General features: G+C 40.4%; 1 protein-coding gene across 1 annotated transcript in view; it reads left to right on the forward strand.

The window, feature by feature from the left end:
• The first annotated feature begins 315 nt into the window (after window positions 1–315).
• Window positions 316–15694, forward strand: part of fras1 (Fraser extracellular matrix complex subunit 1) — a 290358-nt gene continuing 274979 nt past the window's right edge. The window contains exons 1-2 of the mRNA XM_041998958.1: window positions 316–756; window positions 7094–7125. Coding sequence (XP_041854892.1) covers window positions 690–756; window positions 7094–7125 — 99 coding nt within the window. The 5' untranslated portion in view covers window positions 316–689. The remainder of the gene's footprint in view (window positions 757–7093; window positions 7126–15694) is intronic.

Below are 15694 nucleotides of genomic sequence, written 5' to 3' on the forward strand. Positions count from 1 at the left end.
AGCTGTAAATGAGATTTAAAAGATGGATCCGTCAGATGATCTTACACCACCAAACACATCCAGAACAATAATTCCCTCCCTCATGATCTAATCCGTGAAGAGTCCCCATCAAGCGAGATTACGATAAATGCGAGGTGGGTGGAGGAGGAGGAGGAAGAGGAGGGGTAGCAGCAGAGGAGAGGGGTGGGACGTCCTCAGTGAGAGAGGACGAACAAGAAAAAGAAGGAGAAGAAGAAGGTGAGGAGGGAGTGGAAGGGGACAAGAAGTGACTTGAAACGGCGCGAGCGGCTGCAGAAAGTCCGGCCGCTTCTCGTCGTCACGCGCCCCGGCTGCTGGTTCTGCTGCGGTTCCGGACCGGACGGAACACCTCGCATTGAGGGACTTTTTCTTTCTTTTAAAAATTTAATTTGAATGTTTAAATTCTCGGGAGAGTTTTGCTGCAGCGTGCGGAGCAGCGAGCGGGCGGAGTGAAACGAGGACGCGTCTCCGCAGCATTCCAGCCCCGGAGCGCAGCGCAGGAGTCCGACCCGGTGCGCGCCGTCGCTCCGCTCCTTCTCCGACCTGTTCTGCTCGTTTGTTCAGGATACCGGTGATGCACGAGAGGAGCGCTTTAATCTGAGCTAGACACACGAACGCACATCGCGGTTTCTCCTCCTGATCTGGATTTAAAGCCCGCTTCGGCTCGGACCATGAGCGGATGGTGGATATTTATCAGCGCGCTGGTTGGGATCCTCGTAGCCCCCAGTGGGACACATGGTTGGTAGTTTGCTCTCTTTTTTCTTTACTAACCCAGTTGTCCAGTCTGTTATCTAGGTCAGGGTGTCAGGACACCACCATGAGCCGCAGACTCGGGTTGAGAAGTTTTCTTTGACTGAATCAGCCTCCTCAATACACCTAAAAACTCAAAGACTAGAATAAGTTTTTTTGTATAAAGAGTTCTAATTTATAAGCTAAATGGCTCCATCACAACTTAAGGGATTGCAGAGTTTACCAAAGAGAAAAAGTTGCTTTAATAGCTGACTCCGATTAAGCTCCCTGAGACTAAAATCACCATCAAGTTGAGTCAAACGTGCCCTCTAATTATTTACTAAGCATTTGGCTTTGTAATGAAAAACAAGTAAATTTCAAAGACTTTATTTCAACCCCTAACACGTGTTGCTCTATAAAAAAAGAAAAGTTGAGTCCTCACAGCTCTTTATCTACAAATCACCAAAGTCAAACTTCAAAGCCAGTGTGAGAATTTTAAGAGGGCTGAAATAAATCCAGGCTGCAATTATCAAACTATAAATAACTCGTAATGAATAATTCTTCAGAAGCAGAATTCGACTTGTCTGAGGTTTTCACCTTAAAAACGGATCCACCTTTCTCTCCTAAACGTTCATCCATGCAGGTCTGCGTGTGCACGGCTTCAGCATCCTACAGCATCCTAACCACGAGCAGAATCTTAACTGGGCAGCTTTTACTGAACTGACCCAAACCAGAAGAAACCAGAAACTTTCTCTCTTCATCTCGGCTTGAAGCATCTGCTTGGCAGCGGTTGCTGCTTAAATAAAATGAATGCTTTGTGTTTGTCTTCTTTTGATGTGAAAAAGAAGCTTGTTGCTGTTGGCAGAACAAAATGCTTCTAAATGTTGAAATGTTATCGACTGTTGCTGCTGTGGGTTGAACTGAAGGGATGCTGAGATGAGGTCACAGTTTGCTGCAGGTTCTGAGTCAGTATGAGATTTTTGTTTTGGAACTCCATTTCTTTCATCATTTTAAGAGTTTTTTTTAAACCAAAGTCCATTGCACTTGTATCCCATGAATTATTGATGTGATGCTCTAAAGGTGTTTTCTCAGCTGTTGAAGTGAAGTTGTGAGTTTTTAATGCTAAATCACTCAGATACTGTATAAACGAGGAGGAAACCTTCAGTTTGGACCAGTTTCCTTTTACAAGAGGAAACATCTGCACAGACTGCAGCCTCATCGCTAAATCACTGAGAAAAGTTGTGTGTTCGGGCTGAGCGGGGCCACATTTCAGTGTGAATCTTAACACCGATTATTTAATGTTGCATGTAAAAATGAGAGAGAACCATTTAAAATATGGCACAGAGAGCCTGTGAAATGTACTTTGATGTTGCCTCCTTTTAAGATGGAGGAGAACCAAACTGATTAAACTCATTTGACCATGATTACAGTACTGAGGAGATATCTAAAGCTTGATCAAGAAGGTGTGATATGTTGGGATTCTGTTTGGTTCGGCAGTTTTAAAATGTAAATATATGCCATGCTTCTTTTTTCAGGTTTGTGCAAACACCGAACCTTCATTTGTTGTTTCTTATTACAAAAAATAATAAAATGTGCAAATCTCATCAAACAACATGTCAGATGATGAAACTGAGACGTTTCACCATGTGATGAAAAAATGAGCTGATAGTGAATCTGATGCAGCAACACATCTGTAAAAATGTTGGAACAGGAGCAACAAAAGGCTGGAAAAGTACCTGGTACAAACCAGAAACACCTGGAGGAGCATTGGACAACTAATCAGATTAACTGGTAACAGGTCAGTAACATGACTGGTATAAAAGGAGCATTTCAGAGAGGCAGAGTCTCTCAGATGGAAAGATGGACAGAGGTTCACCAATCTGAGACAAACTGGATCTAAAACTTATAGAATAATTAATAAAAATATTCTTCAGACTTTGAAGATCCTCCATCTACAGTATAGAAAATCATCAAAAGAGTCAGAGAATCAGAAGGAGTCTCTGTATACATGGGATACAGAGACTTGGTGATCTTCTGCATTAAAAGCAGACATGATTCTCTACTGGAAACCACTGCATGGACTCAGGAAGACTTCCAGGAACCACTGTCTGTGAACACAGTTCACCCTGAAACCCACAAATGCAGGTTAAAGCTCCATCATGCAGAGAAGAAGCCAGACGTGAACAGGATCCAGAACCAGCTTCTTCCGTCTTCTCTGGACCAAAGCTCATTTAAAACGATGGAAACCTGGATGAAGCTGTGAACTAGTTTGTGGAAAGCATGGACGGCGTGTCCTGCAGACTAAAGAGGAGAGGGAGCATCCAGCTTGTTATCAGTGGACAGGTGAAAAGCTGCATCTCTGATGGGATGGGGCTGCATTAGTGCCTATGGCGTGGGCAGCTTCCACATCTGTGAAGCTCCATCAATGCTGAAAAGTACATGGAGGCTTTAGAGCAACATCTGCTCCCATCCAGACAACGTCTCTTTCAGGGAAGACCTTGCAGATTTCAGCAAGACGATGCTGAACCACATCCTGCATCCATCACAGCAGCATGGCTTCACAGGAGAAGAGTCCGGCTGCTGAACTGGCCTGCCTGCAGTCCAGACCTTTCACCAGTACACAACATCTGGAGCTTCATACTTTTTCCACTGTGCTGAACATCACCCTGGAACTACTTTTTCCAGACGTGTTGCTGCATCAGATTCACTATCAGCTCATATTTTCCATCACATGGTAAAAAATCTCAGTTTCATCATCTGACATGTTGTTGATCTTCTACTGGGAATTAAATATGAGGTGATGAGATAAATCATTGAATTCTGTTTTTTATTCAGTTTTTACATGGCATCCTTACTCTTTTGGCATTGGAGTTGTATTAATTATACAATATTCTGGAAGCTTCTTCCTCCGAACTATGACAGCAGTAATGAAAGGAAGTTAGATCAGCGTTATTCTCTTTGTGGTTTTTTTTTTAGTTTGCGATGATGGTTTTTAAAGTCAAATTAAGTACAATGTTTGCCACTGCAAAAAGCCCTATAGACGCTATAAAGAAAAAACAGAAATCCATGCACTTTGGCAGTTAATAAAGTCCCCTCTTGCATGAAGATATGAGCATAATCCATCTATAAAACCTCCAAAATAGATTACATCAGATCCATGCGATGATAAAATGATGAGCTGTGTTGGAGATGCCACCATTTGATGTGTTAATTAATTCCGTGTACATTTGCCGATAACTGTTTAAAATCTGAGACGAGCAGAAGAGCAGCATGAAGCTCTTCTGTGTCTTTGTCCCAAACTGATTACAGCACCAGATTATCGTTCTCCCACACAGACACAGAAACTAAATCATGAGGCAGCAGTGGAAACAGATTTGCTTTCAGGCATCTTTTATGTGAACTGTAACTACACGCTTGTTCCCCCGTCTGCAGCATTATGGTAAATGTTTACCTCTGGCTCTACTTTCCCTCGAGGCAGCTCACACTTCTTTGGTCTTGGCGTTGTGAGGCTCAGAGCTCAGGTTGGGTGGAGGAGCAGGTTTTCTGTTCATCTGTTTCTGTTTTCATCAAATTTATCCTTTAAACTCAGCAGAGGTGTTTGTGGTTTATGTTTCTTGAAGTGGCTTTAATGGACATAATTAATGACGCACTGAATAAACAAGGTAAAAAAACTGTAAGGAGAATGCAAGGTGGGAGAGGTAATGGTAATTCTCAGTAATTACTTCATGTGAAACATGTTTCCTGAGCTGGAAGTGAAGCTGAAGGAGTACAGTTAGTAGTTCAGCTGCATGCACGGAGTCAGTGGCGGTTTGAACACAGAATGAGATTCATGAAGTTTTTCATAACTGAAGAATGTTCAGAAAGATTTATATTTCTTTTTGTTTGTAGATATTTGTTTTATTCTGATTCAGAATCTCCCAAGTCTTTGGGCACCTGGAGATGAACAAATAGATCTGAATGTGAGAATAAAAATGGCCTCTCCGCTGTTATGCGTCTGTGTCTGGAAGAATTGTTCATGTTCACAGATCAGTAATGGTCTGATGTTAACTGGCTCTGTACTGTCGCCGTCTAACTTTTTTAAGAGGGACAAGTGGTGTTCAGCCTCATGAGATTGAGCAGTAATGGGTCTGTGGTGCCCTTAAATGTCCACAGATGGCACACTGGATCAGAACCTACCCTTCGCCAGGAGGCTTGGCAAACCTGAACCCTTCTCGTGAACTTGGGACAGGGATTGCAGTTGTTTCCCAAAAACAAGGAATTCCCAGGTTAGGTCATAAGTTTGCGTTAAGTTTCTGCTCTTGGTGCCCACCACCCATCGCTGCGATCGATTGGATGGTTCAGTAAAGATTTCGTCTCCGAAATGTGGCTGAATCAGTTGGACCAACTTCAAGATGATGGATGTCAGATGAAAGTAAATTAAATTGTTGCAGGAGGCTCCAGGAGGTTGCAGCAGGCTGCAGGAGGTTGCAGGAGGTTGCAGGAGGCTGCAGGAGGTTGCAGGAGGTTGTAGGAGGCTGCAGGAGGCTGCAGGAGGTTGCAGGAGGTTGCAGGAGGCTGCAGGAGGTTGCAGGAGGTTGCAGGAGGCTGCAGGAGGTTGCAGGAGGTTGCAGGAGGCTGCAGGAGGCTGCAGGAGGTTGCAGGAGGTTGTAGGAGGTTGCAGGAGGTTGCAGGAGGTTGCAGGAGGTTGCAGGAGGCTGCAGGAGGTTGCAGGAGGTTGCAGGAGGCTGCAGGAGGTTGCAGGAGGCTGCAGGAGGTTGCAGGAGGCTGCAGGAGGCTGGCTTGAAACTCATTAGTCAATCACTTTCTTACCATTAAGCCTTTTGTGGAGGTGTTTTCTTCCAGTAAAAGAACAAACTGGTTCCATTGTCGAGCCTCGTCATCGTTGCAGGTTCAGCTCAGCAGCACCATTGCTGGTATTTGCTGAAATGATCATCCTGCAGATTTGTCTGCACACACTCCTCCTCTTGATAGTGGAGAAATCTTAGCTTGATTGGGTTTAAAACTTGAGGATTAAGACTGAAAATGGTAACATCTCAAGAGGTGGTTGAACTCAGATACAACAGGTTTTTTACCAACCACAGTATACCTCTACAGAAATTGTGCACCAAATTAACACATTTCTTAAAATTCTGTTTTCTACAACTTGACGCATGTCTTCTGCCCCCTGGTGGATTTACTGATGTTCTGCAGTTAAAATCGGTCCTTCGGGAGTCATTTTAAACTGGATGCTGCTGGTGGTTATACTGTAGACAAGGCTGGATTTAGTTCTTGGAAAGGTTAAACACGGGGAAGTTTTGCAGATACGTTCATGTTTAAAGTTCAAATCTTGACAAAATTCTTATACTATAAATGCTAAACAGCCAAATAAAATACCAATACTACAGAGATCTGTTTGCTTGTACATAAAAACCTTTTTTCAGTCAAAACAATCTGCAGCAGATGGAAATCTGGTGACTGAATCTGCTGCATCCTGGTCCAGACAGCTGCTGCTCGCTGGATATTTTCTCTTCTTCTGATGGTTCTGTGAGAAAATCCCAGTAAATACTCAGACCAACAACCAGGCCACGTTCAAAGTCACCTTAAACCCTTTCTTCCTCATTCTGATGCTCAGTTTGAACTTCAGAAAGCCGTCTTCACCATGTCTACATGGCTACCTGCTGCCATGTGACTGGCTGGTTAGATATTTGTGTTAATAAGTCATTGAACGGGTGGCTGGTGAAAGTATATGCAGCTGGTGCTTCTTCATCTCTGTAGCTGATTGCACTGGGAAAGAATGTCCACGTTTTAATGTAATAAATGTTGTAATGTTTTACAGACAGTAACATCAGTGTGGTAAATTGAGGTTTTACAGGTTATACTGGAACTTTACCATGGGATGACTGGGACAGAAAAGTCACTTATTTAGGTTCTATCAGGGCTGTTTTTAAACGTCTTACTGGGGCTTTGTTTAGCTCCTTTAGCCTTGCATAGGAAATGCCACAAAAATCCTCAAACATGTGACATTAATCTTTAAGATGTGATGTCTTGACCCACCAGGTTTCAGAATTAGTTAATTCATGCAGCATCTCTCCCTCCCTCTGAAACATATTGATCCCTCTTGACATCTCCCACCAACACATGACTCTGAGGCTTTCCACCACCTCTCAGAGACTGAAGGGAACTGACAGCTTCCTCATCCTTCATGAGGCCGATCTGCAGTCTGACCTGAGCATCTGTCAGAATTACAATGGCAGATTTGCTAATCTCTGTGAAAAAATAGTTTCATGATATGCCAATACCAAATATGTGATCACAGCCAGAGTCTCTAATGGAATTGTCTTTCTCCTTCTTATCTCTGTCATCCTAGGAGCTTGTGTCTACGAAGGATCGCTGTACGCGGTAGGTCCATGAACTCTTCTCATCCTGTTTAACTGCTGCTTGTAGTTTCCACCATGTCTGTGCACAGAATTTGGTTAGTGTGTAGAGCATGAAGGGTGTGTGCTCATGCATTATTCACGTAGGACACCACCAGGTTAGTGTGACTGACAGCTGGAGCTAATAAGTGTGTGCATGTGCAGAGTTGGGTGGTAAAAGGAATGTGTATTATCAGCGGGGATTGCTGCCCGCTCTCTGTTGTCTGCTGTTTCATTTATAATGCAAGCAGGATCCTGACATATTGGATAATGGCGGTGATGAGGATGCATGATGCGGCTCTGCGTCAGACTCCCGTCACTCTGCCTACTGACACTCAGGTTCCTCTTAAAGACAGAGAGAAGTCTGAACTTCATTCTGGTGGCTGTGCTGGCTGTTGGAAGACATGCCGCTCTTTGCTCTGAGATGTGCTTTTTATTTGATGTTCTCTCTGTTCTGTGGCTGGATACTCGTGGCCCTGACTTTAGATTTATTTAATGCTAAAACGTTGCTGTTTTGGTCTCGAGGCATCAGAGAGGAGACCTGGCCTTGTTCATCTGTGCAGGCGGCTGGAGCCTGAACTCAGATGTAATTTATGGGATTTTAAAGCTGAAAGTAGCTTTGTGAGGGACTTTTTCTCAGATGTCACACACAGTGAACAGTTGTTCTCCTTCAGATTTTAGAGCATTAGTGACATTGGGTGATGAAATCTGGCTTTTCCAGCTCATCTCTAAGATATTGGATGAGGTTGGGGTCAAGTCATCAAACTGAATCAAGTGGTTGAACTTTAACCCCACAGAGTAAATAAATTTGCTTCACATTTCCTCTTCATGCTATATTTCTCATTCTGGAACTGTTTTATTCAGTTCTCTCTTTTTGTTTCTTTTTTAGACCTAATTTAACATCTGCAAGTAGAAAAGTTTAATTTTTGTCCCTTGGCAGCAACTGACATTCACAGTGATGACGACTGTTTGCCCTGAATAATTGTACAAAAACCCCCCAAACAGTGGCATTTCTGTGCACGTTACACTTTGAATAGTCATTTTATGGTTATAAGTGAAATAGCTAAATACAGGACAAAGTGTCCTTCCTCAAGTGAGCATCCCAAAATAGATAAATAAATAAATTTGATATTGTATTTATTATTTTTATTTATTTTACAATCTAACCTCTGCAGCATTGTATATAATATAACACACACACACACACACACACACACACACACACACACACACACACACATATATACATGTATATTTATTACATGTAGGTTCCTGGTTCGGCCTTTCTGTGTGGAGTTTGCATGTGTGAACATGAGTGGCTGTCCGGGGTAAACCCCGCCTCTCGTCTGTAGCTGCTAGCATCGGCTTCTGCAACCCTGCGTTGGAATAAGTGAGTATAGAAAATAGATGGATGGAAAACAGACATCCCAGCTAAAGAATGAGTAGTGGAGAAAACTAAATAATTTTTGAGTAAACTCAACAACAAAATGGTGTTGTGTCAAACTTAGATTAGGAGTGTAAATAAAAATTAATTATGAAGTTGGAAAAACTACTGCTCAGATTTACTCAAGTTACTTGAACTGTTTAACAGATCATTTCAACTTGACTTGTTTCCGTTCAGACATGAGTAGACCTGAATGTCTCCAAACGTTCTTAAATTTAAGATTTTACTTTAAGTTGGCCTCTTCATTTAAGTTCACCAACACCTTTAGTTGAGTTTGCTCCACTAAGCCTTGCAGCCGGTTGCCTTACCTTTCTAAGTTCACTTTACACGGTGTGTAAATAGCGAAGTAATCTCAGCTCATGTCAGCAGAATGCTGCAGCATCCTCATCACTGCAGCTGAAGGAAACAACCATGATATTGACAAATGATTTCAATCCTAAGAAGGCCTCGGGACAAAAAGCTGAAGACATATGACTCCAGCACAAGCTTCACCTCTGAGGCATCCTTCCCTCCTCGAATTGGAATTAAAGCTGCTGTCGTACACTTCAGAAAATCACCTCTTGTGTCTCGCAACAACTGCTAATCTCTCTTAAAAGCCTTAAACACGGTTCTCAGTGGTAGAGTTGTGGTTCCCGGACAGAATAATGAGAAACTCCTGCTTCTTTCCTGCCGTGTCATCAACATAATTACAGTAAGCTCAGAACATACCTACAGTCCTGTAAAAGCTGAAGAACACATCCTGTTTCCTGGTGTTACCTTTCTCCTGGCTGTGAAAGGGTATAATTTCAGGAGCAAGGATGTGAGGGTAGAAATAGTTCAGTTAGTGTTCAGGAGGGAAGACGGGGAGACGAAGGGAAGGGAGGAGGAGGAAGGTTTGTGGGAAAAAAGGGAGAGAGCAGCGAAACAGGTGGGACATCCCAGCATGTTGCAACAGTGTCGGGTGGGGGGTAACACCTGGATCGGTGGGCAGATAGGAGCACAGGGCTTACGATGCAGGTCGGAGCAGAAGCCTCCAGGCTTCTTCTCATCACACATAGTTCATCCTTCTTCTTTCTGCGGATATTAATTCTTTTGATTTGATTAGATTCAGCTCGATTCGTGCTGGTGATAACTGTGCTGATCCATGAAGAAAGATCAGTGTGATCACCGGTCACAGATAAATTTAAAACAACATCCGGCCCTCGGTAACAACACAGCCGTGCATGTAAGATTACAGCCGCTTAAAACCACCGGCTACTTGCAAACTGGGACAGTTTCCTATGATTTGTTTCAGCATCTTAGCAACATATGTTAAGTTTCAGGTAACAAGTTACCTTTTTAACCCATAAAACCCCGCTAGAGCTCCAACACCCCCCCCGAAGGCTATCGCTTATATAGTCAGTAATATCTCAGGAGTGGTGGTGTGTAGCCCTGTGGGGTAAACTGTGATGGAGAGTTGCCCTTTAGGTGATCTGCGGAAGTTTTCCTGCCATTTCTATCCGTCCAGGAGGTTTACAATCCAGCCACTAAATAGAATAGAATAGAATAGAATAGAAATACTTTATTAATCCCTTCGGAGAGCCCCCAGGGAAATTTGGGTACCAGCAGCAATACAACACCAACAGTAAAGCAGGACAAGCACAAGACATAATATATACAAGTACAAAGCAAAATAGAGGCAAATAGAATGCAATAAATATAACAATAATAACAATAAGATAAGTTAAATAAAACAATATAAACAAGCAAGCATGTATGTAGTTTTATTTAGAGACTATCTGGTAAATCCACAATGATCCATGATAACAGCATTATTTATCACATTTTATCATAAAAACATCACCATCACTACTATGTTGCTAAGAGACCTCTATTTAGACCTGGACATGATGATGAAGCCACTTCCTGTCAGACTTTCCACCAATCAGAGAGCTTAGATTGACGGTAACGTCCAATCAGGAGCAGCCAAAGATCAACCAGTGAGCAGAAAGTTGTATGTGTGTGTGAAAAGAAGAAAAATAATGCTCCTCTATGGCTGGAATAAAGCCAAGAAGACGTTTCTGATGCACGGTGGCGCCACAAAGCAGCTGAGCTGGAGTTGGTTTAGTGAGGATAGCAGGTAAATAGTAGCAGGAATAACTGGAAATGAGGAAAAAGTGGAAACATGGAAATAGTTTCTGTTGTGTGTTTGTTTCAATAACAATATTTTTTCTCCTGAAAGCCAAGACTTGAGAGAATGATGAGATGAGAAAAGGTTTGGTCACTGTTGATCTGTGTGTTATTTCTACAAAGTTCTGTTAGTAATAAATTCTGCTTTCTTCTTCTGGTCGACCTTTATGCTGCTATATCTATTCATACATTCATTTTACACCATTTTAGCCTCAGAATCTGAGAGCTGAGGCTGGAAACATCATGTCTGATGTCTTTGCTAAATATTTTCTCCTTGATTTTTATTCAGTGACGATATAATCAATACATTCTGGTGCAGATTTTGTCTGTGCATCAGTTTTTAGTAATCACCACTGCTGGTGCATGTGGGACAGAATTTACAAAAGGTGACGAGAAATTTCAACCTAAATGAGCAGGAAACTGACAGTAACATGAAGCTTGTTCTTACACTGAAGTTCCTAAGAACATTAATCTTGAAGCTTTTTATTATTATTATTATTATTATTATTATTATTATTATTATTATTATTATTATTATTATTATTATTATTATAATTATTGTCTTCAGAATTAAGAAGACTGTACACTGACACAGTTTTCTGGACCAGAAGCTCCAGTTTCCTGAGCAAAGGAAGGAAATCTTTCAGTAGTGCCAAATTTGGAATTTTATGACATGTTCCAGTTTAATGAAATGCACATCTAAGGTGTTAATTTAACATATTTCTGTGAAAGCCAGAAGCCAGTAACATGCTGCTTCTGTGTGTGTTTTTGATTGACAGGAAGTAGAAATATGGACTCGCAGATGGGCGAGAAAGTTCTGGCAACATGTTAAAGTTGAAATCTTTTGACAGCAGCCATATGGGAAACGCAGTCGAGGAACTCAAACTGCTTCCAGCCTACATGTCTGTGGCTGATAATCAGGCATTTCCCCCTCCTAAAAAACAGAGCTTCAAACTCCAGATGTCCTGCTTCCAAAATGAGTTAGATCCAACTTAAATGAAGCTCAGTGTCTGCTCTGAATGCATGATGAAGGCGCCGTACTGAGCATAACTTGATGGAAGTATTTGATTAAACCGAATATTAAGCATTGATTTCCTTCGGTGGGCATTTTAATGGAGATATTCTTATGTATCCATTGAAATTGATCCTCTGCTGAGGCGAAATGCTTGTGGAGGTATTGGTCAGTTATGTTGTGTTCTTCAAAAAGACCCTTTTGATCAAAGGCTTTGTTATATTTGTGCTGAAACTGGCTTTGATGGGCTCTCATTTTGCCTCATGGATGAGTTTGACTTCCAAACCAAAGCAGTTTGATTTGGTTTTTTGTGATGAGTTTCTAAAACTGAGACAGATGCTGCACATCTGCACTGAATCATTCAGCAGTCAGCATGAATCTGCGCTCAGAGGAGGCTGGATGCAAACAGGAGCGATGTCGCCTTTAGGCTCTCGTAAATATCTCAATCTCTTTACTTCCTGTCGCAGCCTTGATGGCGTGATCATGGTTCCTGTGACTGAAAGTAGAGCTATAATTGTTTATACTGTATTACACTGATTCTATTTTTATTACAAATCCTGCCTTTTATCTGATTCTGATTCGATTAGGTTCAGAATCTATGAGACAATATCACATTCTGATTTAAAACGTTCATATTGAATCACAAAAAAGATCACTGAACCAATTTTAATTGATGCTTTAAATTTTGATCAAAGCTAGTGGACTGTTCAACTCAACTCAACTCAACTCAACTCAACTCAACTCAACTCAACTCAACTTTATTTATAAAGCCCTTTAAAACAACCACTACTGAAATAAAGTGCTATACATAGACATAAATTGATGTATTGAAGCACCCTTAATGTTTTATCTCAGCATGAAAGATGTTTTTATTTTAAGTTTGTGGGTAATGATTTTCAAACAGTCATTTAATTGTGAGAAAATGAACATTTAATGTAACTATAATCTCCATATGCGACTGTTTTGCTTAAACTAGAGCCTAGTAGTGATGTTTTAATACCACCACAAGGAAGCATGAATTTACCAAACAGTTAACGAGTCAGGAATAAACACCAGAACACTTCACTAGTTGCTCAGCTCTGGTACAAAGTCTGTGTAGTTGAGATTCAATGCTAATGGAGTACAAATTTAAACCTACGTCTACTGAATTTTTCTTTTTGCAGAAATTGGACTTTTTTTGTGTGTAGTTGATCATATTATTGTTTACATGCTGCCTCCATCGCAGATCAGTATGAACAATCTAAGGCCCTGAAGGGACCTGCATGTGCAAAAGAGTACTTGTCTGTGCTCACAGATGGATATTACACGTTAGTGTGTGCATTACTTTTAAAGTTGTAGTGCAACCAGTGGCAGAAACAAGGAATATATAAGTTTAATTCAATAAATATTGAATGAACAAAAAAATGCTGAGTATGATGGTGTAGTTGCAACCGACTGTGTGTGGACTCGCTGGTCTTCATTCAGCTGGTTGTAAAATGGCTGCATAAACATTTAATGATCAATAGTTTAGGAATTTATGACAGGTGTAGGAACTTCCACTAAACACCAGGTAAACACTGACATCTAAGACTGAAACAGGTGGGAACATCGAAACCTGAACTTCGTTAGTTTAAGAAAAAGAGGTACATTAGGCTAGCTTAAAAGAGCATAAAAGTTAGCAACAGCTTAACAACTGCTAGCATGATATATGCTTGTTTTATATATTATCTTCCCACACTTGTTTATGTGGTAAGATCAGAATAACCAAACAACTTTAATCCATTAACTCACATGGCACTACAATAAAACAATGAAATTCTTCTTAAACCTAAGTGTTTTCTTTCAAATGTGGGCTTTACACTTCAGAGAAATGATGTTGGAACACAAGCAATGAGCAACTGTTGAACGGCTGCTAGCATAACGCATGCTTATTGTATTCATGCTTTTTGTTTTACTAACATCAAGCTAACTAAACACCTTTAATAAGAATTTCTAAGAAAAGCCAAATACTTTTAAAATGTAAAGGTTTTATTTCAATTTGTGTTTAAGAGTTTAAGAAAACGAGCTACATTAAGCTAGCTTAATAGAGCATAAAAACTAGCTACAGCTTAACAGCTGCTAGCATGATATATGTTTGTTTTATACATTATCTTCCCACACTTGTTTATGTAGTAGTGTCAGGATAACCAAACAACTTTAATCTATTAACTCATGAAATGGCACTACATTAAAACAATGAAATTCTTCTTAAACGTAAGTGTTTTCTTTCAAATGTTGGCTTTACACTTCAGAGAAATGATGTTGGAACACAAGCAATGAGCAACTGTTGAACGGCTGCTAGCATGACACATGCTTATTGTATTCATGCTTTTTGTTTTACTAATATCAAGCTAACTAAACACCTTTAATAAGAACTTCTGAGAAAAGCCACATATTTTTAAAATGTAAAGGTTTTATTTCAATTTGTGTTTAAGAGTTTAAGAAAACAAGCTACATTAAGCTAGCTTAATAGAGCATAAAAACTAGCTACAGCTTAACAGCTGCTAGCATGATATATGCTTGTTTTATATATTATCTTCCCACACTTGTTTATGTAGTAATGTCAGAATAACCAAACAGCATCAATCCATGAACTCACGTGAAATGGCACTACAATGAAACAATGAAATTCTTCTTAAACCTAAGTGTTTTCTTTCAAATGTGGGCTTTACACTTCAGAGAAATGATGTTGGAACACAAGCAATGAGCAACTGTTGAACGGCTGCTAGCATAACACATGCTTATTGTATTCATGCTTTTTGTTTTACTAACATCAGGCTAATTAAACATCTTTAATAAGAACTTCTAAGAAAAGCCAAATATTTTTAAATGTAATGGTTTTTATTTCAATTTGTGTTTAAGAGCTCAAAAAAAGAGCTACTTTAAGCTAGCTTAATAAAGCATGAAAGCTATAGCTACAGCTTAAGAGCTGCTAGCATGATATATGCTTGTTTTATACATTATCTTCCCACACTTGTTTATGTAGTAATGTCAGAATAACCAAACAGCATCAGTCCATGAACTCACGTGAAATGGCACTACATGAGAGAAAATCCTTAAACTTGAGTTTTTCTGTCAAATGTAAGCTTTAGAATTCAGAGAAAGTATGTTGGAACACAAACAATTAGCAACTGCTGAACGTCTGCTAGCATTACACATGCTTATGATATTCATGCTTTTTGCTTCACTAATATCAAGTTCAGCAGCTAAAAAGGATCTACGTCATTATTTTCTGTTTTTTAATCGTAATGGCTCTTTGCTTCTGCTGTTAGCTTATCATGGTAAAGAAATCTCTGGCATGTTTTTAGACATGTTTCAACATAGTTTACTAGTGAGAAACATGAATGTGTATCCAGGTTCACCCAAGATGGCAGGCAAAGTCGTGGTGATGTGGCGTCTGCATTCTCTATAGTATTTTGGCTTGACATGCCCTTCCCTAAACTGATTGAAATGCATCCATCCATTAAGGGTCGCAGGGAAGCTGGAGCCTAACCTAGCATTCTGTAGGTGAGACGCAGGTACACCCTGGACATGTTACCAGTCCATCGCAGGGCCAACACAGAGGGACAAACAACCACTTATGCTCACTCCACCCCTAGGGAGAATTTAGAGTGACCAGTTAACCTAACATGAATAAAATGCAGTCATTTTAAAATATCTCAGAACCCAATTTTGTCTGTCAGTGTGACCTTCAGTCTAAAACTCAAAGATAAACAAGTTACAGGCATTTAAACGAGAAAAGCGGTGACTTCATTGATGTATGTTTGATGTTTGATCTTTCGATTTGGTTGGCGAAAAGAGAGCTGGACAGGAAATGCAGTGTGACCAGAACAACTTTTGCAGTTAATCACCAATATTTTCAATATGTTAAATCAAACCAAAACAAACCAACTCATAAAAAACTTAGTCGTTACTAAAATTTTTCCAAACAAT

The sequence above is a fragment of the Melanotaenia boesemani genome, chromosome 11 (assembly GCF_017639745.1).
Source record: "Melanotaenia boesemani isolate fMelBoe1 chromosome 11, fMelBoe1.pri, whole genome shotgun sequence".
Lineage (NCBI taxonomy): Eukaryota > Metazoa > Chordata > Actinopteri > Atheriniformes > Melanotaeniidae > Melanotaenia > Melanotaenia boesemani.